The following is a 21511-nucleotide window of genomic DNA, read 5'->3' as shown; positions in this document are numbered from 1 at the left end:
TAAGAGCACATCATTTTCTACTGTTATAGACAAACAGTAAATTTAAGATTAGTCAAACTTGTGTTTAAAGAACAAAATTAGCCTGGATGAAAATTAGCCTGGATAAATCAGGCCATGGCTGAGGAGCCCTGGTCAGAGACATGTTCACATTCTAAGCTATTAGAAGGTTGGCTATAAGCAGCTTCACTTAACAAGTCAACTTACAAACTTCCCCACATACACAGTGTGTTCTTAGTGATTCCAATTTCCCACCAAGCTCTGGTTCTTGAACTGGTTCCGTTCAGGATTCTTGGAACTCGGTGCTCTTTAGTGAATCAGCCTGCATTTCCACTAGTTTTACTCTTAACCATTTCAATCAAGGATGTGTCACCAGCGAAAGGTGTTGCACAATGCACAACAGAAATAAGCATTAGAAGCAAAATCACAGATTATCTCAATTACCTGCGAACCTTTGTTCTCTTAGTACATACATTTGTTTTTACGCAAAAAACCCCAAAAACAAGCATGGACCAACTATTAATGAGACCACTGCACTCTCTTTGATGATTTCTCACTTGACCTCTCCATTGTTGCCTTGTCCATCCTCTTTCCAACCTGTAGAGTATGACATGGCCATTGATGTCATCATGGTTCAACCTCCAGTGAAGACAAACCTGCTTTTGGTTCCAACTGAGAACCCACTTTTCAGGGTCTGAACCAATTTATTTATTAGTCAAAATGCTCGGAACGGTTCGGAATTAGGTGCAGGAACAGAACCGATTCCATGTTGGTCGAAAAAGAGCATGAGTAAGCAGTTTCATTGGTGCCTTGCTTCATGGGGCCCTTAACAGAAGTGATGGAGACAGTGAAGGCAAAGTCTGAGACACTGAGAGAACTCTTCCACTTTTTACTTCCACTGACCAACACATTGATAATTTGGTGTCCTCCTCCATAGAGGGTAATGTTGACACAATTGTTAGGTAGCCAGGCTCGGCAGGTTTCCAAACAAGGATTATTATTGGCATTTTAACATTTGAGTCTTTCTATGTAATGACCATGTGACATACACACTGAGGGAACATGTATCACAGCAAACAACCACTCCTCTGTGCTCTTCGTCCTTTGTGTCCTCCTCTTCATTATCCAGCTGCCTCCTCTGTGTCTCCTCCTCCACCTCTTCCTCTGAGACACTGAATCCTCCTCCACAGCGACAGCTGTATGTATACACACACTCATCTGAAACAACACACACTCCCATTTTAGAGGGAAAACTAGATTTACCGGCCTTAATCAGACAGTGAGCATGACCATGACATTTAACCCAAATCGTAAATGATGACATATGATGACAAGATTATTTTGCTATTCATGCTATTAGAAGAAAAACATTTTTATATATGAAAATGATACACATACATACAAACAAACATACCATTAAACTTCACTTAAAAGTCCAGCCCCTTTTAGTAGCCCAGTGTGGCTACACATTTTGACAAATAAACGCCTGTCTCAATTAGACGCCTGGTCTGGGCGCCAAGCAGTTCATTTTTATTCATTGTTTTATAGAAGGTCTTCCAATGTATAAAAGCAGGTTATTGGCTACCTAAAATTATGTGTCCAGACCACCATAACCCTGTAAGTTATTCCTATAGAGTGTGCCAGTAAACCCGGAACTCCGTTAGCGCTTTTAGCACTTCCGGTTCTCTTGTCTAAAAGTCAATACGTTTTTTGAATGGGATTTTGGTAAAATGCCTCAAATAAGGTCTGTGGTTAACAAAAGCTTAAGCAAGTTTCAGGTTTTGTATCATAAGTATCATAAACTTGTGTTAGCCACAGAGCTTATTTTCTGACATAATCCAAAACGCAATGAAAAAATCACATTCACTTTCTCTTCCGGGAACCAGCGCGATGCTAAACTTCCGGGTTTTGACATCAGCCCTGGCACACTCTATTCCTGTAGTCCGTAAGCGTCCTCAGATCAAAAGAATCAAAAGGGTTTTTCATAAAAATGTATCCAAGTTTTGAGTATTGTTTTAACTGGATAAAGTGGGGTTGTGTCGGTATGCTGGGTGCCATAATCTTTGAGTGCTGTAACTCTCTCTCTCTCTCTCTGATGCGCTGTCTGTCGGAGCTAGATCAAATGAATGATTCATAATTGATTTATAATCTGAAGCCTAAACAATCTGATTGTATTTCCCAATCTTTGCTGATTAAAAGTTATGTGTAAAAGGAATTAAAGGCCTGTCCCATATACTGTAGATGCTTGTCCCAAAGCCTGTTGAGTTCAGTAATTTAATCAAATAATAACCCGGGCTATTAAGTGAAGTTTTATGGTATGCAATGCTTTTACTTTGCTAAAGCAGGTTGTATCATTAAAGTTAGTTGCAATGTAAAATCAATTGAAATTGTCAATTGAAAAATCAATTGACATGCCTCTTTACCTGTTTTCTTGGAAATGGTTGCAAGAAGAGGAAGGACGAATGACGTTTTTTTTTTATTGGCTATTTACACCAGGTGCACATTCCCTGTGACAGACTTTACTTTACATTGACACTGAGCATGCTAGGTATTGTATGTGCAGTTACCTTTACCTGCAATACATGAGGGCATGATTATCATGAACGTCAATCCCGGTCTTAATGGTGCATACGCATGGATGCTGCAGCCAGTCTTAAAGGTATATACACACAAATGCTGGTGCCAGTCTAAATGGGTTAATTGGATTATCCAAAACAGACATTCATGTCTTATTATATTAACCTTGAACAGTTTCTCAAATGATGGATTGCCACTGACACCACTTTGTTGCTTGGTGTTGACTTTGACACTCTTTAACACCATAAAGGTAGTTTTTCAGATACCTTTTTTGAGGCATGAGTGTTTTCGTGTACATGGTGTGTAGTTACCTGGATCCCAGGTCATGTCGTCCAGATAGACTGTAGAATCCACAGGCCAATCCTGTTTCAGTTCCAGTGCTGGTGAAGCATTAAGCAATACATCATTATTTTAGCAGGAGGAGGACAAGCACAAGTGTAACTTTAAATTGATAAAATTACTATTTTTACCCATACACTCAATAACTTATAATGACAAAGTGAAAACATGGTTTTAGAATCTTTTGCCATATTCAGAAACTGAAATCTCTCATTTACTTAAGTATTCAGGCCATTTGCTATGGCACTCCAAACTGTGGTCAGGTGCATCCTGTTTGTTTTAATTATCCTTCATCCTTATATCTAAAACTTGATTGGAGCCCATCTGCAGACAACTTTAGTGATTGGACTTAGATTCAAAAGGGCACAAACCTGTACATTTAAGGTCCCACAATTCACAACTGCATGTCAGGTCAAAAACCATGCCATGAGGTCCAATTAAAGGAGACCTATTGTGCTTATTTTCAGGGTCATATTGATATAAATATGTAATATTGGGGTCAGGTGGAATAGATTAATGTGCTTTAATGTTTAAAACACACATTATCTGTCTTATACTGCTCATTGCTTCAACACCTCTGTCTGAAACGCTGTGTTTGGCTTATGTCCCGCCTCCCCAGCAGCCCAGTATGCTCTGATTGGTCAGCTCACTCAGTCTGTTGTGTATCGGAAACGTCACGCCCCTTAGCTTATCTAATTTCACCTGCCGAAAAGAACAACAGCTAAGCTAACAATGGCAGCCGTTGGCCCTCATCAATTTGAGTGAAGAAACACGAGCCAATAGACTCAGAAGCTCCTTCGCAACTAAGACTGGAGCAGGACGTTTCATAGTGGTAAGTTATTTTGTAGCTGTCTTATATTTCAGCTGTAACATGATAATCAGAGACGGCTGGTATAAATGGGCTAGCAGGGCTATGCCCTGCCTATCTTTTACAATAAAGACAAGAAAATTATTAAATTAAAGAAAATATTACTGAACCATAGAACTGATTGTTTTTGGTAGTCACAAAAACGCAGGATTTATCTAAATGGGTGGATTTTTTACAGCCCATACTCCTAGAATCAGCTTCCAATCATTGTTGTCACATCGTGAGTGACAGGTGTCGTGACAAGCCCCCTTGATTTACTGTCCAGTTGGAAAGCATACAGCCAAAACAATGCTGGAGTGGCTTCAGGACAAGTCTCTAGTTGGGTTTTCATCCAAAGGTTGTGCAAATTTTAACCAAATTGTCAGAGAATCTGCAAAAATTTAAAAAATGGACGTTTGTTCATTGAGATAAGCAGGAGGAGGCGCTAATTCTCAAGTCAGATGCCACAAAGAAGAGGGTGCAGATAATGTGACTGAAAGAGCCCCAGTCAAACCTCAAACCAATGAAAAGAAATAATGAGTGTAAAGTAACAGAGAGTACACTGGACAATGGAAATACAGAGTTTTGAACAAGCAGTTACCTCCGGGGCTGAAAAATAAAAGCCAACACTATAGTTCCAAAATCTGCACTTTATTGAATGGCCACTTGAGAAATGTCTAACTTTACAGCAGATATAAACATGTTTACAGCCTGGTGTTTAGCTAATTCCCCCCTTCATGACAACTGCATGGGGGATAAATTTATATATAACTCATCTGACTACATTTTATTAAGGCTTAATATTACGCATACTTGAGGGCAGGCTGCTTTCAGTGACAAGCTGTCTGCTGATAGTGCCCTCGGCTTCTCAGTCTCCAAAAAAACCAAGATGGCAACAGCTGAAATGCAGAACTCGAGGCTTCAAAATGGAACTCCTAATGGGTGACATAATGGTAGTTGCATCCATTAATTTTACAGTCTATGGAGTGGAACAACTAATATTACAGCTAAAACAAATAAGGTATAGGATGAAGAAATACCTTTTATATCGATATTGAGCCTTGCCAGTGTTTGCAGTTCTCCCCTCACTGTGCAACCCCGGTCCCCCACTCTCTGTGCATGCTCGCTAACACGGCCCTGCTCGCTCAAGTCCTGCAACATGGAGGGAGCCGAAGCACAGGTCTACACTACTATTGCTGAAGAACTGGTTTGTAAAAAGAAAAACAATGGTTCAATTATTTGGAGATGGTTCAGATTTAAAATATCTGATGAGCAGCTGAGCCAAGTAATCTGTAGAGAATGCCACAAAGAGGTTACATCTAGTGCTGCACAATTTGATAAAAATGTGCGATTGCGATTTGAGTGGACAATAAAGCTATTTGCGATTGCGATTACAATATAATAAAAAAAAAAATGGTATCATTAGTCTTCTTGCTTGATTCAGTGTTTCCTCTACATTATATTAGGGGGGCATTGACCTGACCTGACATAGTTATTGTTATGGACAGTGTAAATGACCATCAACAGACTGCTGTTATGCACAGTCAAACATGCTGCTCACACAGCAGCGCAGCACGGCACTGTACCTACAGCGGAGCAAGCCTGTGTTGCGTTCAGGCGTTGTCATGTCTATGTTGGTCACTGCTGCACGCCGGGTGGTCACCTGACCATACATGCTGCACACACCAGGATAGCTTGTGGGCGTAATGTCAACAAACTCCACACACTACAGCAGAGGCAGTCACGTTCACAGGCAGACACGTTGACATTTATTTACATTAAATCGCAAATCGCAGCCTTTTCTGCGATTATGTAATCGCACAGCCTGACATCGCGATTGAGATTAGATTAATCGTGCAGCACTAGTTACATCCAAAAGTGGAAGCACTTCAAATCTCTATCACCATTTATAACAGCGCCATAAACTTCTGTACAAGGAGTGTGTTAAACATTGTGCCGCTGCTGCTACCTCGGCTGCGAAACCCTCAAAGGCCTCTGCCTCGGCTGCGAAACCCTCGCAGTCTACTGCCTTGAAACAAAGCCTGATGCAGGCCTCTTTAACCTGTGGTGTGCCCTATGAAAAGAGAAGTGCCAAGCGGCGCAATATAACTAATGCGGTGTCCTACCACATCGCTAAACATATGGTCCCTGTTGCAACAGTGGAACAAAAAGGCTTTAAAAAGTTGCTAGTGCAGTGCTTTGGGCATCAACTTCACCTGGCGATTGGTGAGTGCAGTGTTTAGGGAAATGACTCTGGGAAAAAAAGTACATGCCAGGCCTACCATGCTAAGCAAAACAATTGTTTGCAGTAAGATCACTCACAGTAACGCTATTTTATCAGTATATTTGATGGTGGAATGTAATTAACTACAGTTAAGTGCTGTGCTTGTAACTGAGTCTTTGCTTTACATGCTACTTTATATTTCTACTTCATTTCAGAAGGAAATATTGTACTTTTTACTCCTATACAATTATTTGAGAGCTTTAGTGACTTTGCATACAAAACATACAAAGAGAGAGAGCTTGTAAAGTATGAGGTTTTGTTATAAATGAAATACCCACCAACATAATGAGATAATGATCATTAATTGCAAGCCCATACAAAATAGTTTAAAAAATTAACTTTAACCTAAACCAGCTACAACAGCAAAACCCTGCTTTTACATTACTGCATGAGTAACAATAATCTAATGACATCATACATAACAGTCACAGGGGATACTTTTATGCATTGAGTATTTTTTGAGTATTTTTACTTATAGTCTTTAATTACATTTTCCTGACAATACTTATTACTTAAGTGACAATTTAGTGCAGGGCTAAAACTTCTTACAAAGTTTTTTTTTTAATAGTATGGTACTTAGACTGTAGTAAATGGTCTGAATAATTTCTCCACCTCTGAGTATATTAATTATGCACATCCCTATGAAACAAAGGAGATCTGCCTCCTAAAAACTAAAATAAATAAATATTTTCCTTTAGACTTCAGTGCCAGAATTCAGACAGTTAAAATGAATATCCTACCAAAGCTACTATATTCATTTCAATCTCTCCTAATCAATGTTCCCCAAGCCAATTTTATAGCCGGCGATAAGATGATCTCTCAATTCATTTGGAATCGCAACTAATGACTCTTCAGCTGCCTAACAGTAGAGGTAAAATGGCTTTACTAAATCTTAGGGAATACTTTTATGGAGCCCAGCTTAGACCCCTGGCCTGTTGGTGTAGACCACACACTTTCCATTTTTCGATGTAAAGAAATGGAAACGGAGATACAGGGCTACCAGATCCAGATCTTGGTGGGAGACAAATATTTGACAGAAACTTTGAGACATGCAATGGATCCAGTAGTAGCATTTACTCTAGAAATATGGAATGTTATCATGGAAAAATGCAAATTAAAAAGAGCGATTCACACATTATGATGGTTTGCATATGATTCAAAGTTTAAGCCAGGGATCAGAGGAAATCTCAAAAAATATGACTGAGGTGATTGCAGAAGTATACAAACAGAAGGGTTCTCAGTTCATCTCTGCTTCCTACCAAGCTTTGGGGGATGTAGAGGGGACTCAACACTTTACATCAAAGCAATACTGGAAGATAAGGTAAGATAAGATATACTTTATTGATCAAAATCAAAGGACATTAAATAGAATAAGATTAAAGAGAAAAAAATAAAAAGTAAAAATTAAAGATAAGAAGCAGAGTTAAAGATTCAAATAAAAGAGAAAGATTGATACCAAATGTGTGAGACACAATGTACATTCACAAACTCACTAGTGTCGAGGGAATTCTGCTGGAAGAATTTAACCTGCTTTTTCACAACACCCAAAATAAATAGCAGGCAGCTTGGTACACAGCAACAATGTTGGAGGCTGTGTGGGAGCATGGAGGCCTACCACTCGCATATTTCTTGGAACTGTACAAAGATCTGGTCATACTGGAAAATATTCATGTGGCTGTTCAAAATGTTTTGGGATATGAAATCCCAAATACCTGCCTTGTGATGTATCTCGGGAACATTAAAGGTGTTGTGATAAGAAAAGATATTTACTTGACTACAGTTTTATTTGGAGCAAATAAGAAAGCTTTTACCAGGCACTGGCTCAAGGTAAGCCCCCCAAAACAGGAACACTGGCTAGAAATTGACCAAGAAATTTTAGTGATGGAAAAGTTGACATGTGTTTTGAAAATTAAAGAGAATACATTTAAAAAGAACTGGAAAAAATGGAACATCCATATGAGACAAGACACCAACTAAAAGAATCCCTAACTTGAAGACACTTATTTGAATACTGACAACGCCCCAGACAACGAATTATTGTTACTTGTATTTTTATTTGGTGTTTGTGCCACACTGTATTATTTTTGTGTCAATATGTTTGTACTGTTGATACATCTGTGAAAACTAAATAATAACGCGAGTGAAAAAAAAAAAGATAAGATTTGCCAGGAAGAATGGGAATAACATTCCAATGAAGAGTGCAAAGCTTGTAGAGAATTACCTAAGAAGACTCAAAGCTTAAAACTGCTACCAAAAGTGCTTCTACAACAGACTGAATTAAGGGCCTCAATACTTATGTAACTGAGATTTTTTTAATGAATTAACGAATATTCTACATTCTAAAAAAAAAATAACAGATCTAGGACAGAACCTCAGCCATCAGTGGATAGATGGATGAAAATAGATGTAAGGACAGATAAATGGATGGACTGACAGATGGACTAGAGATAGAACAATGGATAGACAGGTTAACAGATGGATTTCACACACTTTAATTTTTTTTACAGTTCACTCTTGAGGAAACAGTCATTATCAAGTTGTGCAGCTTGACAGTGATAATGACTTGAACCATGAATAATTAGTGCTAAACTTTGCTTGGATTTTAATTAGTGTTACACTGTGTGTGGAATAATTAAAAAAAAAAAAGTCTTATTCACTTTTGTGACAAGGACGATACATAATATTGTTTAATTTGTTACATATCAATACAATAGTGATGGGAATTACGGTTCTTTTTAGTGAGCCAGATCATTTGGCCCAGCTCACCATGAAGAGCCGGCTCTTTCGGCTCCCAAACGGATCTTCATTTTACCACTTATACATTTTATAATTCAGCCAAATTTAGCACTGTTTGGCTTATGATATGTATGTGTACACATATCACTTAAATAATTCAATACATCTTTTGTACTGAAGTATTCACAAATAAAAATTACATTTTCTAATATCAATAAAATGCTGTAGCCAATTGTTTTCATTGCATTTACAGACCCTTGTAACTCTCCGAAACCACCCAATGAATGCACTGACTTGCTTGTAGAACCACTGTGCTACACAAAGCAGATAGAAACACCTTTAAAAACTTAAGCATAGAAATAAAAAAGGACGGCTATTGACATTTTCAATTTTTATTTAAACACAAATAATCATAAATAAATAACATAATAAAAAGAAATAGCTAAATTGCAATGTGCAAAACAGCAGCATCCAACAGTTTTAGGTGTCTATATGAACTGACCACCATCATCCCGTCATTCTGTCTCGCGGACGGGAGCCGGCTCCCATCGTTCACTTAATAGAGCCGGCTCTTTGAACCGGTTCGTTCGCGACCGACACATCACTACAATACAACCAATGCAATGTATATGGGACTTTTTGCCGTAACTAATCTGCAATGCTTGTCCCTGGTTAGGTTTCTCAGGGATAAAACAACCACTACAAACAGCAACTGACACAACAATTAAAAACAAGAGAGAAAGACAGTACGTATGCTGTGTAAGCCCATGCATCTCAGTTGCTGCTGAACTGGTAATAACTCAAAACAGGACTAATGATAAGGGAGAGCATGGGGCTTGCACACACAACAACAGAAAACAAATATCTATTTTATTTTTTACATTTGAAAATCTATCTATATCAGGACATTTTTTTCCTCACAGTGACTTTGGGTCAATATTGGAATGTGAAATATACATTTTCCAGCCTACAAAACTTAAAAGTAGAGCTGGGCATCAAACCTTCATACTTTTGTGGTTCTGGCTGAGAAGTGTCTGAACCACTGATCATAAAAACTTCCAAGTACTACAAGCTGTATTGTATTTGTATTATTTCCCTCACAGTGTGACCTAGGAATGGGATTTTAGTGATACTACTACTCTCACTGATACAGCGTACCCATGCGGTACTCTTGTCAGCTCTTTTTGGGGGATTTTATGAGAAAAAAAATGTAACTAATTATTTTCTATGGATGTAAATTCAGTACATAAATTAACATTCTACGACAGTACTGTTTTGAAGTCAATTTCAATTTTCAATTTTATCTATTAACTCCAATATCACAAATGAAAATTTGCCTCAGAGGGCTTTACAGCATACAACATCCCTCTGTCCTTGGACTTTCACTGTGGATAAGGATAGACTCCCCCAAAAACCCTTTAACAGGGTAAAAAAAATGCTAGGAACCAAAGCAACCTGAATTAATTACTATAAAAATAATAATAATAATAACAACAATAATAATAATAATAATAATAATAATAACAATAATACATTGGATTTACAGTATATAGCACTTTTCGGGATACTATAACATACACGAGTAGGATGGCGTAACCGGAGATGAACTATGAGATAGGCCATCAAAAACGGTGCATTTCTCTGTCTGTATGTGATGCACTTTCACTAGATGTTTGGAAAGATTGCTCGTGTTTCTGCCTTTACATGCAAAGGCATTGTTGAACTTGCGGTAACAAGCAGTGTCGGCATCAGCTCTTGTAAAATTTAACCACACTTTGGAGCATCAATACTATGGTCTTCAATAATTTGGCCCCGGGGCCCGTTTAATACAAGGTTTTGGTACCCATCCCTAGTGTGACCAGGGCAAAATGGATTAAAAACCCTCGTACAACCACAGTAATGAACTGACCAGCACTCCCTCCCTATATTTTTATTCATGCCAGCTGCAGGGATAAAAGGCTTTATACCAGTATGTCAGCAAATAGGACTAAAACCAAAGTCCCAAAGTAACATCCTGTCAATCAACATTTCTGCACTGTCAGATGTTATAAAACAGGCAGCAGATTTGTGATATTATACATATTCTAGGACAGTATTTATGCAGGGGTTCATGTGTTCAAGACACCACAAATATTGGTATATGAATGGATGGGCCAGAGTGTAGGGATGTACTGATCCAATACACTGGAATAGTATCAGAGTTGATACTGACCTTATTGTGAATGGGGTGTTGCCAACCACATGACAGATCCACATGAGATACGAGGGATGTGCCTATTTAACCGCCACACATCGGCCAATTTTTGCCTTGTTAACTGCTATAGACCTATCAGCAAAAAAGATGACATTCATCGATGACAGTGGCCAATGTTTTTTACTGTGGAACATCAATTCTGTGCAGGCTAAAAACGGGGCTCACACTGATAGCGTCTGGTTGTCTCAGGGACAATAGAAAACAAGGACAAACAGAAATCTTCCCTGGGACATCATCAGGACGAAAGGACGCAGTTAACTCCTTATGGATGAGTCAGGTGAAGCACCCTACTGTTTCCCTGACAATGCTTCATTGTGAAGAACAAATCCGTGTTGACATCAGCAGGAGGAGAGCTAGTTAACGTTGGCTGTCAGCAGCTGGAGTTCAGAACTAACTACTGACAGATGTGGCATTGAGTTACTTTATAATGCATTCAAGCTTTATTCAGAAAAAATGTGTATTAGGTGAAGGTAAATCCATCTGTTTGAGGGAGAAATTTGCTGATGTTTTCAAATAGATATTACAGAGGGAAGTATGACATAGTTTAAATATTAAAAAGGTTATTGAAGCAGTTACTTTTTTATGTTTTTCATGTAAAAGGTTATATTAAAGGTTGTTTCATAAATGTGTATTATTAAATTTGCACTCGTTCAAAGGTAGTGTAATGAAGGACTGAATGACTTTAAAAAATACTTTTTTCTTTATAGTGTAGATTTCTGTGTTTTCCTAGCACAAAAGAAGGGCATCAAATGTGCTAGGACCACCTCTGCATATCAACACAAATAAAAGAAAGTAAAAGAAAAAAGTTTTTCATGTCTTAGAAACTAAACAATGACCATGTCCATGATACAGAAGCAGATAAAGTGAAACGTGTATTCTTACCTCTCCTCTGCAGGTCATACTGTCTCCTGGTGTTCTGGTCACTAAGGATCTTCCAAGCTTCATCAACTTCTAGAAACTTCTTCAAAGCAGACTCTGCTTCTGAAGGACACTCACCTCTGAGACGATCTGGATGGTACTGTACATGTGCATACACACACAACACAGACAAATGGATTCGTTAAACTCAAACTAGAAATACATTTTCAGCTGGATTTATCATTATTATTATCTATTTTACCACAGATGTTGTTCCCCATCTGCTACCATGTAACAGTGCTATGAAAGGCTCACTCTACGGCCAGTATGAACAGGAGTGACCATAACTTCCTCAGCATACACACAGGCATGTTTTGTTGTATTAGGACAGCCTTGACAAAATGTGAAGTTGGTCTGTAACAAGTCAGGGTTCAGATAACCATTTAGTATTACACATTTAGACAAATAATATTTGATATCAGTCAGATGTACCCTCTGCAGTGTTTCCCCTAAGTTTACAGCTTTTGGGGGGCTGTCAGATAGCAACTCAAAAATTTTGCTCGGGTTCGGCCCACTTGACATGCTGCTGTGTTGTGCTATGGCCTATTCAAGTGCTGGAATTTGTTATTTACGTGACAACACCTGAACGCAACACAGGGTCTGCTCCAATTGATTTTTTTTTTTTCCTCAATCAACTTCATTGAAGACCACAACATTATAAACTGCGCTCCAACTGACTGTGTGTAGCGGCGTGTTTGACTGTGCATTACAGCAGCCACACTGTCCATAACAATATGTATGTCAGGTAACAAACTGTGCCGGGTTCATGTCGGGTTCGGTTATAACTGTCTCCGACTTGGGTCGAGTTCGGTCAGAAAATGCTGCCCAATTAGTGTGCTCACCTGTGTGTTTGTTTGCGCACGTGTCTGTGCGTGTGTGTGCGCATTGGGGCGGAACTCCGCCATGCGTGATACAGAGAGCAGAGGAGAATTGTAAACGCGTGACCATGTAGAGACAGAAATGACATGCCGTCGTATAAATAAGATAAATAACACAGGGATATTTACTTTGTTTAATAAAAGGACACGTTATAGACCTGTTCCATAGGAAAGGTAACCTTAAATGACTTCTGTTGTGATCTGGCGCTGAAAGGTAACCTTAAATGACTTCTGTTGTGATCTGGCGCTATATAGAAAATAAAATTAACTTGACCCTCAAGGGGGGGCAGGGGGTGCTGTTGGGGGGGGTGAGGCGTCCCTTAATAATATAATACGGGAAACACTGCTCTGTTTGGGCTTCATTCCGGCTGTGCCTATTGTCTAATTTGAGCCCAGAACTGTACAGACCAACAGACAGAGGCCTGCTCTCAAACAGTATGCAGTGGTGGCTGTGTTGCTTCATACTGATACAGAGACAGACAGAGCAGTTTTTTACCTGTAAGGCCAGCTGCTGGTACCTGTGTCTGAGCTGCTGGACTGAGTCTGAGGGGCTGGCTCCCAAGACAGCATACAGGTTCTTCTCTGCTGCTTCACACATCCCTGCTCCAACACAACACTGACATCAGACTGACATATCAGTACCACAAACCTGTACTGGTAGAGCTCATGCTCTTCCCTCAGGCCTTTATACAGAAGCATCAGATGGCTTCATTAAAAGCATATGTGCAATGTAAACCTGCCAAATGAGTCACTGTTTTGCAAGATTAGCATCAGGTATTCAGCTGAAAGTCCTCTAAACATGCTCAAGTCCCCCCCTTAAAGCATCAATATGTGTATTTGTAACAGTCAGAACTGCAAATGAATGAACAGCACAAGAGGAGGAGCAATCTACAAATCTCATTAACCAATCAATCATCACATGGTCATTCATGTCTCTTCAGAAACATGTCTCTTTTTTTAGAGGAGTTGAAGATCTTTTCCAACCCCTCCTCCACAGCTTCATACAAATATTATACAAAACATACAAGACAGTCAGGCTACAGTACACTGAAAAAAATCATTTAAGTTAAGAGGTGGGATGTATACACCATCAGTGAGCTGAGTCAGCTGACAAACATCTATCTGAAATATGTGTGTTAAATTACTTATTATTATTATTATCATTATTATTATTGAGTAAGTGTACACTGTGCAGCTGGATTAGGTGAGAGAATATGACTCCTGAATCTCAACACTTAATAATGGAAATAGGAAAAAAAACAAAACTGAATGGACATCTGTGGAAGAGGCTTACTAACATAATATTCACATCATAATTTTGAATGCCCATTGCTGTTAGACTATTATACAGCATAGCCAATTGCGAGCAAAGCTGCAACTACTATCTGATCAGTCCATTAGTCAATGTTAACTGATCGGCAACCATTTCGTTCAACTATTAATTGTTTTTTGTAATTAGCAGAAATTCTCTAAACCCAGCTTCTCAAATGTGAACATTGTATATTTACATGGTATATTTTATATAATAATGAATATCTTTGGGTTAACGTCTGAGTGTGTGTGAGAGAGAGGGAGAGAGAGGGAGAGAGAGAGAGAGAGAGAGAACAGGCGACAGTAACACAAGTCAAATGTCTGGGTTTATGACACTTAGAAGTTGGCTCACAACCAAACAACCAAAATTAAAAACAATTTAACTGAACAATACATGAAAATGATTATACTGACTCTGACGTTTCTCAGCAAAGCTAGGCTGAATTTGAGCCTCTCTTTTTTAGAGATCTTAACAATTCTGAGGTCGACGATTAACGTTAATCTAACTTACATTTTCAAGGTTTTTACAAGCTCATACACATACAAGCAAGGCTCACTAAGGCCTGCTAATTCCAAGAGCTACGATGGCAGTAAGTTACAGACAATGTGTTGTTATAAGCTACTGGTAAGTTACACATTACAGACTGCTCTGACATGAGTGGAGGGAGCAGCTTGCTTACTGGACGAAACTACGACTGTCTGTCGTCTGCCATACGTCACTTAACGTCAACGTTCTACTGTCCCATTATCTATAGTGTGTTATGGAGCTAAATGAATATTTGGTAATAATGTTTGGTTGGTCCACGAACATAACCAAAATACACCCTCGTGGATGCACAGTGTGTGAGTCTAAGTTAAGTATGAGCCAGTGAGCCAAACACACGTGAAGCTGGAAATGCGGTAATTTTGCTCAAAGCGCAATAAAAACATTTCTTTCCGTTTATCAGTGCTGTCATTTAACATTTGTGCTGTGGGTGTAAGGCATTGAACATACCTTCAAAAACGCTGTCAGCTTAGAGACCACACAGTGTCCGACGATGTTATGGTTCCCCCTGAACAATGCAGTGTTGTTTCTGTTCCGCCTGCTGCCTGAGTTCCGCTGGCGAGAATCAAGACTTCCGGTCTTTTTCTTTTTTAAAATACAGGCGTCATCACTACAACTACAACAAAAGATAACAAAACATATAATGAAATATGCAGTTTGTACAAGTTTAATTCCTAACACCTGATTGTTGAGGCGTATAACCAAAAGTCAGCTAGAGAATAAAGTCACTAAAGTTTTGCTTAGTGTTACACACCACTTAAGCAATTTTCATACTTGGTGCCTCTCAAAGTCAAGGATGCTTCCTTGGTAGGAAAAATCCATCCAAGTCAGGTCCTACAGAGTCTAGGCAACACTCTTTCCGAGCATTCAGTGAATGCACATTGGAACAGGCGACCAGGGCAGTGTCCGAAATCACTCACTACTCACTCTAGTCCACTATATAGTGGGTTTGCCATTTCTGAATATGTGGGAATTATTATTCCCATATGTAGGCTGACCAAACGTTCTCTTTTGCCCGGACATGTCCACTTTTGACATCCTGTCTGGGGCGTCCGGGGGGTGTTTATAAATTGATGATAATGTCTGGTTTTCCTTGTGTGTGTGTGTGTGTGTGTGTGTGTGTGTGTTAGAGTGTGGCACAGGCCGCATATTTCTGTCCGAACCCGACAGTCATTCTGTTTTGTTATGTCCGAAACCGAACCGAGCCCGACATTATTTAATGACTAANGAGAGAGAAACAAACAGCCAATGTGTGTGTGTGTGTGTGTTATGTTCAGGTGTTGTCACGTAAATAACAGTCCCCAAGCAATAAACAGGACAGACAATAGGATTTTATTTATTTTTACACTACATTTTCACTGAAAGCTGACCGAATCCGACCCGAGCCCGAAAGAAAAATTTATACATTTTTGACCGAACCCGGCCCGACCCATTGGGACCCTCTAGTGTGTGTATGTGTCCCCTATCTATAGGGGCCTCTCTGAATTTTTGTCTTTGAGAGATATTATTTTGTAATATAACTGAATATTCTATCCATACATATAAACTTTAAATATATTGAAATTATTAGGCATCTTTGAGTAAACTGCGATTATCATTTAAGTAGGCTATCTTGTGGCCGGGCCGAGTGTCCTCTTTTTTGGAAATCAAAATATGGTCACCCTACCATATAGTGGACTCAAAATATCCCACAATGCACAGTGAAAAGTAGTGTACAACTGATGGTCACTCACCAAGCAATGTACCCCATCATGCATTGAGCTAAAGGAACAGATGGACCATTTGGAATGGACGCCGAGACGGATGAGAGGAAAGAGAGCTACTCAATCACAACCTGCTGTACATGTGTAACCTATAATGACATGCTGAAGTCTGTTTTACCACTTTCTTAACCATGTAATAAACTGTTGTCGGTCCCTGAAAAGATAAAAATAAATCAGCAATTGATCTTCTCTAGTGCTTAACAGTACTGTACAGAGTAGGGTTAATAACGCTAGCTAATGTTAGCAAGCTGGGTCGCCACTACTTCTGATTATTGCCGTAATGGTGTATGCAGTACGTTATACATTAAATTCACAAGCTATTACATGACTGACTGGTAAAACAAACTTCAAGACAACAAAGTGGAAAATTACTGACATTAGTAGATTAAAATAGAAGCATCAGGGGCAATCAAGCAGAGTTCTTGGATCGTGTCTGCATCTGTGAGTTCTAGAGGACAGATTTAAGAAAACAATAGGTCTATTTGGGACACATTATCTTGGATGATGGGCATCTTATGAAAATGGAGCACATGCTATCACTTATTGTTTTTGGTGGTGTGATGAGCTTGCTGGTTGCTCAGTCCTCCCCATCCTAACATACAGCTCCACCTTAAATAGTATTGCTGCTGCATGGCTGTAACGAGACCCTAGTCTGCTATGTTAGATGGAGTATGACACAGAGTAATAACATGTTGCTAACCTCACAGGTTAGCAACATAGCAGCAGGCAGAGAGGCAAGTAGAACATTGTACTCGTGAATTTATTAAAGGCAACATAGGTAACCTAACAACATAGCTAAAATAACAAGTGTGGTTGATTGTAATAGTTGTTAAATGTTTAGCTGATTCATTACATATAAACTATAGAAGTCACACAGATAATTTAACAGTTATGTAGCTGTGTTTGGCAACCACTTTCAAATGGGGAACTGCTCATTGGTCCGACTGCTCATTGGTCCGACATCCCATTGTCCCAAAAACAAATCTATTCAACCCAAGAGAAACATTATTAGAAACCAGCGGTCACACGCTGTGAAAAGAAAACCAACCAATTGCATAGTAGAAGAATATTAGGCAGGTCTCAATCTGTGAAAATAATCCTGTCTTTGAAAACCTTTGAAAAATGCCATCGATAAGTAACTGCGGTTATTCCGGGACAGAGCAGTTACAGTCGATTTGTGTGTGTTTGAATGGTTGCAGCAGTGCAGTCAGAGACTAAACTCTTTGGTTATGTTTGGACTAAACCACCACACCACACGCCTCGGGCTGCCTTCGACAGGAATCTGGTAATTGATTTATATCCTCGGTAAAAATCCATCTGAATTTACAGAATTACAAAACTACGCTACAGTGTGTTTCTAAGTTGTGTCAGTGTTACAGGAGATTGATTTCTTAGACAGGCGTATATAGAATACACCTAATAATCACAGAGAGAGACCCATTGTTCCGATTCCGAAATTCCCGTTGTTCCAAAATCATCATGATGCCCTGTGGTTAAGGTCTGGTTAGGTTTAGGCACAAAAAACACTTGGTTAGGGTTAGGAAAAGATCATGGTGTGGGTTAAAATGAAAAAGAAAGTGACAAAAACATAAGCCGTGAGCATGCTTCGCCTCAAGCCTTTCCCAGCTGACCCAGAGCCGGTCGCGGCGCACCATCAAGGCAGAAATACGCCCGCCGGGAGCCATTCAGCATCACGGACCGTCAGACTAATGGGATGTCGGACCAATGGACTGTCGGACCAATGACATGGACCCTTTCAAATGTAAGTTGCAGGTTTGCTAGTTACCCAGCCATGCACGTGCAGTTCTCCATCAAGATGAAGTTGTTTGCTCTGCTCACAATGGCCCAGGCTTGGTACATGGCTGTCTTCTGTCCTTGCCGTTGGCTTGGCAGAACTTCAGACCACAAGATACAAAACTCATGAGTTAAATCATGGTATTTCAAGTCCTGTACATGGCCATTTAAGACATAGTTATAGCCATCTAAGGACTTACATGCCCTGAGTTTGTCTTGACTATACACAGTTGGCTTTGTCTTTCAGGTAAATGTACAGTATATGTCTGGCCATTCCACCTTCGGCTATCTCATCAAATCATCCATCCATTAAGTAACAGCATACGCGTCGGCCAGTCCTGTCCAGTTGGTCAGTGTTAACTTACTCAAGTAACACTCACGGCCCTGGACAGTGAGTGAAGTTGGGACCTCAGCCACATGTTTTAAACAATAGAGAGGCCTTAACAAAACCAGCCAGTCTAACAACAAAGGAAACACGCCAAGCTTCCATCGGACCTGTAACTATCAAAGTGTAAATCACTTTTGAAATTCAAACTCTTGCTCCCTATTGGGCAACTGCAGCCAGGTTCAGGTGGAGTCAGACAGAGCCCCTTCTGAAGTCACTGAGACTTTAATTGCCGCTGCACGCTTACACCCCTCGCAATCCCCAAGTGACGAGTTGCTGGAAGGAAGCCAAAGTTTTCTGTGCGCAAGTTACTGCTAGGGAGCACTACAAACATTTGAATTTGACCGACCAAGGCTGCCCTTTTGTTTCTTGACTCACTGGACGAGGAAAGACACCTTTTTCTTTTGTTTTTAACACTCCATGGAGAACAACCCCGCCATTCCTCAACATTTGCAGAGTTTGGAGAAACCCCCTTTTCTCCCAAGGAAGACGGAACCATCGAGGCCCCGCTTCTTCAAACGAGTCGTCTCCACTGATCCCTCTTATGCCACACCGAGGCCAGCAGCTTTGCGCACTCATCCCGGAGCAACAGACGGGACACACGTCGTCGTGCCGTGTGACTCAAGTAGGAGAACTACAGTCTGGGCAGAGACTTTATAGCGTGTGATTTAAGTGTGACTGTGAACTTTGAGGACCGCCGTGTCCCTTTTCCCTTTGATAATCTGATCGATTGCTGTTTGTTGTTGTGCTCGCCAGAGCAAATTGATTGTGCAATTCGGTGGATAACCCGCCATTAGTTGTGCTGGCCACACACTCACAATACGCCGCATTCCTATCTGCAACAAAGACCAGTGGACGGTAGGCTGACCTAGTTAGTCTACTGGCCTCTGAGGGATAGGAAAGTGACCACTGTGTTCCTCCACGGCCGCTGTTACCTTGCGCTGATTATGAGCGCTCTCTCTCTCTCTCTGTCTTAATTACAATTAGTAATTAATAATCAATAACCAACTTGCCTTTAGCAAATCCCTACAGTGACTTCACATATTCAGAAGGACTCGTTTCATCGTCCTCCATTCTTGAAAACAAGCCAACAAAACTTGCAAGCTAGTGCTAGTTAACCTTAGTGAAGAATTATTTGCCTCCAACTAAGCCCCGCCCATCATAAAACGTTATACTGTTTACATACTTACAGTAAAAGGGTCCATAGTCCTCTGCATAGAACTCCCTATATAGTGAGTAGGGAGTAGTGAATGCTTGAATGATTTCGAACTCAGACCAGGTGTGCGTCACTGAAGTGACTCCACCTTCAACTGTGGCAAATCGTGCGCAGAGAATTGTGGGTACTTAATGCCTGCTGACAAGACATGCATGCATCCTTGAAAATTCTCTTAAGAGAGGACTTAGTCCTTGGTGAATTCGAAGGATTGACATCGACATTGAAACAGTGCTTTGGCGAGATTAGATGATGTAGCCTCCTTAACATTCAGCCAAAGCTTTGGCAAAAGAAGACATTCCTGCACATCGGAAAGACGCAAGGCAACAGAATGAATATTATATACCACATATACGTTTTTACCATAAAGAATATGGATGTAACCCCTTTTGTAAAAACATTTTGATTAGTAACCTCTGAAACAGCAGCCAATGAAGAGCAGCGCAAGACCACATGCTGGGAAATCTGTCCTGGCAATACAGACCAGGAGTGATCTGTTAATTGAAATGGGAGCAGAAGACATGAGGTGACACCATAACACCTTTACAATCTGACTTCCTGTCTGTCACTCACTTATGGTTCTTTAATGAGACCACAGAGGGGGGTGGGAGGGAAGCAGAGACACGCAGTAACTGACATTGTTGTTGTGCACTTAATTATTTCTTAATTTAGGGTGAATTAAGGGTCAATTAGTCAAGTGACAGAATATTCACTGCCAGAATGGGGGGCTGTAGTTACCATTTTATTAAATGCACAGGTCTGTGCAGTCTCATGCAATGTAAGGCTTTTTGAAAGATGTTGAAATGTTTTGTCCTCCCACATTTATGTAGATAAGAAGGACATAATAGTGTGGCAAAGCAGTCCACACCCACAAAATGATTTGCACTTACAACTAGGGCTGCCACTAACGATTATTTTCATTGTCGACTAATCTGTCGATTATTTCTTCAATTAGTCGACTAATCATTTCATCAAAAAATGTGTTAAAATGTTGAAAAATGTCGGTCTGTCTCGCCCAGACCCCAAAATTACGTCATGTAATGTCTTGTTTCATACTCACGCCAAAGGGTTTTAGTTCACTGTCACGGGAGAGTGTGTAAAGCTGCCAATATCTGAACGTAAGAAGCTGCAGTAAGAGTATTTTGGGGTACTTTTATAGTACTTTTCTATGAAAAATGACTCAAACCGATTAGTCGACTACTAAAATAGTCACCGATTATTTTAATAGTCGATTAGTCATTGATTAGTCGACTAATCGTGGCAGCCCTACTTACAACTGCATTAAAAACAAAATTAGAATTTAAATCGACGTTCAGAGTGCAAATTTAAGCAGGGAGTAACTCCCATGCGGACCGGATGGCTGTGATTGGTCAAATTCTTTGCAGGCCTGCAGCCGCCAGAGAGACTGGATTTTTTTGGTTCCTTTTGCTCTTCAAATTTATGTAGCTAGCACTATTGGGCCATAACCACCATCTAAATGATGTTAATAATAATGATCAATCTTTCTAAATTCAGTTTGGTGCAATGTTTACAGTGGGTGAAAGCTAAGGACTACACTGTTTTAGGAAACTGAAAGCACAATTGACCTATGGCTAAGTCCCGCCCTCAAACGCGATGAGCCAATCACAGTGCGTATAGCCATTCCCATACACTCGGACATTCTCTGCCTGG

General features: G+C 40.0%; 1 protein-coding gene across 3 annotated transcripts; it reads right to left on the bottom strand.

The window, feature by feature from the left end:
- Window positions 1-856: 856 nt before the first annotated feature.
- On the bottom strand, window positions 857-15256 carry dnajc24 (DnaJ (Hsp40) homolog, subfamily C, member 24). 3 transcript variants are annotated; one of them, XM_050072301.1, is made up of 5 exons: window positions 15136-15256; window positions 13327-13430; window positions 11917-12052; window positions 2886-2954; window positions 857-1230 (listed from the first exon to the last, which is right to left on the bottom strand). In XM_050072301.1, exons 2-5 carry the CDS (start codon window positions 13426-13428, stop codon window positions 995-997), a joined length of 543 nt encoding a protein of 180 aa, XP_049928258.1. In that variant the 5' UTR covers window positions 13429-13430; window positions 15136-15256; the 3' UTR covers window positions 857-994. The 3 variants fall into 3 exon arrangements, with proteins under 3 accessions (XP_049928258.1, XP_049928260.1, XP_049928259.1); XM_050072303.1 differs by having other exon boundaries at window positions 857-1215; window positions 15136-15254; XM_050072302.1 differs by having other exon boundaries at window positions 13327-13446; window positions 15136-15207.
- Window positions 15257-21511: the final 6255 nt, after the last annotated feature.

Source organism: Epinephelus moara, chromosome 20, assembly GCF_006386435.1.
Source record: "Epinephelus moara isolate mb chromosome 20, YSFRI_EMoa_1.0, whole genome shotgun sequence".
In the NCBI taxonomy this organism is placed as follows: Eukaryota; Metazoa; Chordata; class Actinopteri; order Perciformes; family Serranidae; genus Epinephelus; species Epinephelus moara.
Note: the sequence above shows the minus strand (reverse complement) of the source record. Positions and strands in the feature narration are given on the sequence as shown.

Coding starts and splice junctions, on each gene's coding strand:
- dnajc24 (XM_050072301.1), bottom strand. CDS start 13,428: ATGTGTGAAGCAGCAGAGAAGAACCTGTATGCTGTCTTGGGAGCCAGC. Junction 12,053..13,326: donor ACCAGCAGCTGGCCTTACAG/GTAAAAAACTGC, acceptor GCACATGTACAG/TACCATCCAGATCGTCTCAG. Junction 1,231..2,885: donor CGACATGACCTGGGATCCAG/GTAACTACACAC, acceptor CTAAAATGGGAG/TGTGTGTTGTTTCAGATGAG.